This window comes from Calonectris borealis, chromosome 8 (genome assembly GCF_964195595.1).
Source record: "Calonectris borealis chromosome 8, bCalBor7.hap1.2, whole genome shotgun sequence".
Lineage (NCBI taxonomy): Eukaryota > Metazoa > Chordata > Aves > Procellariiformes > Procellariidae > Calonectris > Calonectris borealis.
The window spans coordinates 32,984,173-32,990,172 of record NC_134319.1 but is presented as its reverse complement, the minus strand read 5'-3'; the positions used below and the strand labels follow the sequence as shown (position 1 = coordinate 32,990,172).

The following is a 6,000-nucleotide window of genomic DNA, read 5'->3' as shown; positions in this document are numbered from 1 at the left end:
GAAAGGAAAAGAAACCAAGTGCCGGATTGCCAAGCGGAGGAATGAGAGAGGCAGTGAGAGGGGCTGTGGGGAAGGCTGATGGGCCAAGCCAAGAGCAGCCCAGGACAGGGCAGGTGCTGCCGGTGCTGTCCCAAAAGCCCTCCGGGCGTTGGGTCCCCTCCGCATCCCCTCCCCGCCAGCATCCTGGGCGGAGGGAGGAGGGAAGGGAGGGCGATGCTCCGCTCGGGATTTATTAGATTGGACATAATCATCTTTAAATAAGGCAGCCCCCCCCTCCACACCCCTCCTTGGGGGGGGGGTGGGGGGAGCTGAGCGCCTCGGGGCTTTCTAGATAAGGGCGTCTAACGCATCCCCGGCTCCCGCAGGCAGAGCCGGGCAGCGCAGGGAGCCGAACAGGGAACCCCCGGCTGCAGGCAGAAAAGGGGGGGGGGGTCCCCGCCGCGGTGCTCTCGCCCTTCTTCTCCTCCTCCTCCTCTTCCTCCTCCTCCCGCAGGAGCAGAGGGGAGGAGAACGGTGCCGGGGAAAAGTTGGGGGCAGCGGCTGCGGCGGGGGCCGGGGGAGGATGCCCCGGCGCTGCCGCCCGCCGCCCCCCTGAGCTCCCCCCTCCCCCGGGGCCGCCCCCCCCTCCCTCCTTCGTCCCCAAGGAGGATGCTGCGCGGCGGGGTCCCCCTGGCCGCGCTGCTGCTGGCAGCGCTCAGCCTGGCCCGCGGGGACCCCCGGCCCCCCGACCCCCCGCCGGTCTCCGGTTGCGGGATGGAAGCACCGAGCCGCCGTTCAGCCCCCCCGCATCACCCCTACGGGCTGTACCCGCAAGGTCCCGGCGCGCACGGGGTGCTCGGCGCTGCAGCGCCGCCGGGCTCTGGGAAACCGCGGGGCCGGAGACCGCGGGGAGCCGGGGGAGGCGGAGAGGAACCTGGGGACGAGACGGACGGTCAGGTCCGAAGGGAGAGGCTGCGGGGCCGGGAGCCGCAGGTGCCGAGCCCCCCCCGGGAGCGGCCGCTGCCCGCCCTGTACTTCTCCGGCGGCCGGGAGCAGCTGGCGGCGCGGCCGGAGGCGCTGCCCGACATCCCGCGGGAGGAGTTCACCCTGGAGGTGTGGGTGAAAGCGGAGGGAGGACAGAGCAACCCGGCCATCATCGCAGGTAAACCCCGTCCCGCCGGCGGGCGGGCAGGCAGGGAGGGATGGGGACCCGACACCCCCCCCCCCCAAAACCCCTGGGTGGGGGGGGGCTCTCCTGCCTTCTCCGCTGTGGCAGGTGACACCCCGAGCCCCCACCCGTGTCCTCAGCACCCCAGGCGTGAAATATTCCTCCTTCCCTCGAGACCAAACCCTAAAACATCCCCTCCCCTCTCTTTGCCCCCCCGCCCCGTCCTTCCAGCCCGGCCCCCCAGCTCCTAGCTAGTTTCTCCCACTCCTCCCCGCCGGGAGCTGGCAGGTCCCTTTGGGGGACACGCTCCGCCCGACTTAACTCCCCCCATTCCTCCTTCCCCGGGGCCGCGGGCACGCCGGGGGCTTTTCGGGGCTCCCCGCCGGGCTCCCGGCGGGTCCCCGGGGCGGGCGGCCGCACGGTGGCAGCCGCGCCGCACGCACGGCCCCGGCCCCGGCATCCCCCCCGCGCCCGCCCCGCCGGGGTCCCGGCCCCGAGGGCTCTGCAGAGGGCGGCCCCAGGTGATTCTGCTACTGGGAATTACCCCTTCGCCCCACCAAGCTCAGAAACAGGCAGGTGATGGAGAGCCTGGGCAGAGAGAGGGGACTGGCACGCGGGCACCGAGCGGGGCACATGTCACCTCCAGCAGCGGTGCTTCACGCGGCAATGCCAGGACGGGGTTTTGTGGCAGGGTTCAAGCATGGCAAGGCAGCGCGGTGATGCCGAGCAGGGCTGGGAACGGGTGGCAGCGCCAAGATGTACCGCTCCCATGGGATGTCTGGGGTCCCTCTCGGGAGAGCGCGGGGGCTGCTGTGTTTCTGTGCTGCCCCAGCCAAGCTGACTGCTTGGGGAAACCCTCTCTCTATCCTAACTCTCCTTCCACTTGCCATCGCTCCACTAAACCCCCTTCCGCTTCGCTCACTGCCTGGCCCCTTTCATTAATTTATTTCCCTGGCTGATCGGGGCGATAGCCGCATCTTTGCTGCAGAAGAGGTAGGAGGGACGGGCTAGAGACTGGGTGGCAGAGGGAAAAAGCAGCCGTGTACAAGGAAACTACCTCGCGTTCACCTCGCTGTCCGCCTTCCCACCGGGGTCCCTGCTGCCTCCCCTCCGGCAGGCAACGGCTCGGGATGCACGGAGCACACTTCTCAGCCAGCGCATCGGCGGCACAGCTGTTTGCATCTGGAGGTCTGGCCTGCAGGTGTTGGGTTTTACTTTTCCCAGCTAGCCAGCGGGGTTTTTTGTTTTGTTTTTTATTTTTCTTTCTTTTTTAATTTCCTTGCGGAGGGTGGGACGGTTGCTAGCGCTGAAAACGCCGCCCGTGAGCGCTGGCATTCACTCGGGTAATATCCCCCGGCCTCCCTGCTCCAGGATTTGAGTCAGTCCCAGGCACCTCCGGCTGTCTGAGTCACTGTCCGCTTCCCACCCTCTCCCTGCAGCTGGGACCGCGGGGCCCGGGTGCGGGTGGCAAAGGGGGACAGGGCAGCGCCGCTGGCGTTTCGTGCGAGCAGGTGACGCAGGCAGCTGCCAGCCCTTCGGCAGGTGCCGAGTCTGCTTCCGACCTGCCACTCCTGCCCTGTCGGTAGAGAGGGGACCGAGCCCTGGGGTGGCCCAAAGCTGTGGAGGAGCTGGAGATGCTCCAGGTGTCCGTGTGCGAGGGAAGGCGGGGAGGAAAGCAGGGCAGAGTTGAGCATCTCCCAGCGTCATTGCCTGGGCAATAAGGCCAGGCTGAGCAGTTCTGTCTGGGCAAAGCGAGTGTCCTGCTGACTGGATTGAAGGCTCAGGAGTTGGGGCTTTGTTCCTGTAGATGTCACATTTTGCCCTAGGGCCACCCTGGATGGGGCTGTTCATCCCTCTTAGCCCCTCTTGCGTGGGGGGATTTCTTCTGGGGTATAATACTAGTGCCCTGCTACGGCCGCTGCTGGGGAAGGAGAGTGGTCCTTCTCACTTTGGGCAGCAGATGAGAGTCCTTCCATGTGATGTAATTTCTTTTTCTGCCTTTTTTGTCTCCCCTCCATCCACGCCTGCTCTGCTTCTGGTAAACCCCAAGGGGATTTCCCCTTGTGCCGGGCTGAGGTTTGTTTTTACTCAGATCAAAGATGGTTTTGTTGGGTCAGAAGATCCCTCATCAGAGGCAGTCCCAAACTTCTGCTGTGTCTAAGCCTGGGTGTCCTCCTCGGGTCCCTGAGCTCCTCCCCGCTGCATGCCCCGAGGGATGACCACCCTCTCGGACCGGCTGCTTTCACGGCATTGCTAGGGGCTCCTGGCCTGTGTCAGACCCTCCAGAGCTTTAGCAGCTCATTTCCCCCCCATACCTGAATCTCAAAGCGTGACTGAACTATTCCTTGTGCTGCAAAGCTCCTGGCCCCAGCAGGAGAAGATGCTGCTTTGAGTGTGGTCCTTACACAGTGGCACACTTCATCTCTTCGGAGGCTTTTTCTCCTGGCAGACACCTTTCTCTTCATTTTTTTTGCACTATTGCCAACAACTCTTGTTTTAAACTCCAAAGCTATCACCCTAAGCACTGATGAACACCACAAACCGGGTGAAGAGCTGCCCTTTCCCACCTGATGGATTAGAGGCAGAGTTGCGCTTACGGGTGCCGAGGCGATCGGCTTGTACCTCCTCTGCAAACAGCTCTTTCCCTTTCTGGTGGGTCACTCCAGGACAAAATACCAAGTTCCTTGGCAAATTCCAAGGGTCCAGAAACTGGTCCCTTGATGATTTCTTGTGGAAGCCCTCTGGAGATGTCGGGAGCTGGTGCTGGATGGCTCTGCTTTGCTGTGCTGCAGCTCCCGGCTGCGGGATGTGCTGCTCTGCCTGAGTCCTCTGTGGCTGCACCGGAGATGGATCCCTGGCCATGTCTAGGAGGCACCAGCTGCTGCCTTAGTGGGTATCCAGCCCGCCTTGTAGACCTGACCTTGGCCTTACTTGCATCCCTTTGATGAAGTCTCCAGACCTAGTTTTAGGTTCTCTTAAGGTTCTTTTGGCCAGTTTTGAATTTGTCAGGCACTTCCAGGCTTGGCTCCAGCGTGGATTTGCGAGGACGCTGGCTCACACTCACCCCAAAAAGTTGGTCCACCCCTCATGCTGTTTGCCCCAGTTTTGCCTTAGTGTTTAATTGAATTTGGGGTGCTCTAAATCATTACAAGGTGAAATGCCTGAGTTTTCCTAAGAGAGGAGGTACCAAACCCTGTCTCCTTGACCCCAGTGAGGACCAAATACTAGAGGTGCCTTTGAAGTGTGCAGGTCTAAGCACCTTTCAGCCAGCACCCAGCCCGAAAGTACTCTCCAGCTTTGCCTTCTCATGCCTGCAAGTCTCCTTTGCCTGCCTCCTGCTTTTTGGCTTCTCCCCGTCTCAGCTTTCCCTGGTCTTTCTGCTTCCCTTTCACAATCCACCAGAAAACAAGAGTTGGCCAAAGCCCATCCGCCCATGGAGCCTTTGTGCGTGGCTGCCTTTGTAGTGAGCGGTGAGAGGGATCCGTGCCCGGGGTGGTGACGACCGTAGGACGGCCAAGAGGCCACCACCCATCTCGCCCTCGGTGAAAGGGATGGATGGAGGGAGGGGTGCATCTTCCTGGGGTGCAGCGGGGCTTGACCGTGACCTTTGCCGGCCGCGCAGACAGCGTGTTTACGAGGGCTGGCGAGGGAGATGTGGGGTCATGGTAACCTGGCTTCAGTCACATCCCCTGGATGAAAGCCAGGAGGTCCTGCTCCTCCTGGAGCTCCTACTCCTCTGCACCTCTGCCTCTCTCCACTGGCCTTTTTGCAATCCCGGCAGTAGGTACAGTGTCCCCAGAGTGTCACGCTGAGCATCCCCAAGGACAGGCGAGGCAGTGGGACAGGGCAGGAATGCCTTGTTTTGGCCCATGATGCCCTGACGCCACGGAGATGGGCAGGCAGTGCATGCCATGGGAATGGCATGGCGAGGGGCAGGAGAACCCATGCAGCAGGGAAAAGCGGGCTGGAGCCTAAGAAATACCACAGCAGGAATATAAAAAGGGACTCTGGGCACGGCAGCAGGTTTCGGCAGCATCGGGGCACCGTTGCATCTGGAAGCGATTTGTTGGGGCGGTGAACGGGAGAGCAGAGAGCTCCCAGAAGATGCCACTGGTCGGGCTCAAAGCATACCTTCGAGCTCCCTCGCCCCTGCCAATGACCTGCGTGGTGATTTAGGAGCCCAGAAGCATTTATTTCAAACAGCGGGTCCATTTTCCCTTGCCAGTATTTAAGTGCCTTATGGCCATTGATTCCCAAGGGCATTCAGTGCCTGCAAGCCTCTGGTTCTCGACCGTGGGTGCTCAGCAGCCTGAGTTTCGGGGAAAGTCAGCAAAGCTCCAGGTCTTGCCCAGCCTAAAACACAGGTTTGCAACACGCTTGGGCGCACAGGGAGAGAAGCTGAGCCCAAAGCTATTCCTGGGGATGGATTTCTGCTTGGGAGAGCCTTGAGGGCTGAGGTGTGCACCCGCCGGGCTGGAGGCACCGCGTCCCTCTGTTTCCCTCACCCGCCCGCGCTGGATGCATGACTGGGAGGAAAACTGGAGCGTAAAGGCGAGCTGTAAATCTGCCTGGAAGCTGTTGGGGAAGCAGTCCCCGGAGGAGGCTGTTTTGCTTTGCGTTGCTGTGCTCTAATTCTTAAAAGCTTTGGCCCGCAGATAAAAAGCTTAGCCTCTGATCCCGTCTCGCAGGAGCGCTCCTAACGGAGAGCAGCTCAGAAACACCTCGCTCTTCGGCCTCTCCTCCCATCCATGCTCTTCCTCCCCTCTCCATCCCGCCTTTCCAGCTCTGCCTGGCTACTCCACCTGCTCATCCAAATGATTTTGGATGGGGGCTGGGGTGTTCCTCCTCGTGCA

At 61.8% G+C, this 6,000-nt stretch overlaps 1 protein-coding gene across 1 annotated transcript in view; it reads left to right on the top strand.

Moving 5' to 3' along the window:
* Nucleotides 1-648: 648 nt before the first annotated feature.
* Nucleotides 649-6,000, top strand: part of PAPPA2 (pappalysin 2) — a 93,118-nt gene continuing 87,766 nt past the window's right edge. Inside the window, exon 1 of the mRNA XM_075156875.1 lies at nt 649-1,141. Within this exon, the coding sequence (XP_075012976.1) occupies nt 649-1,141 (493 nt within the window). The remainder of the gene's footprint in view (nt 1,142-6,000) is intronic.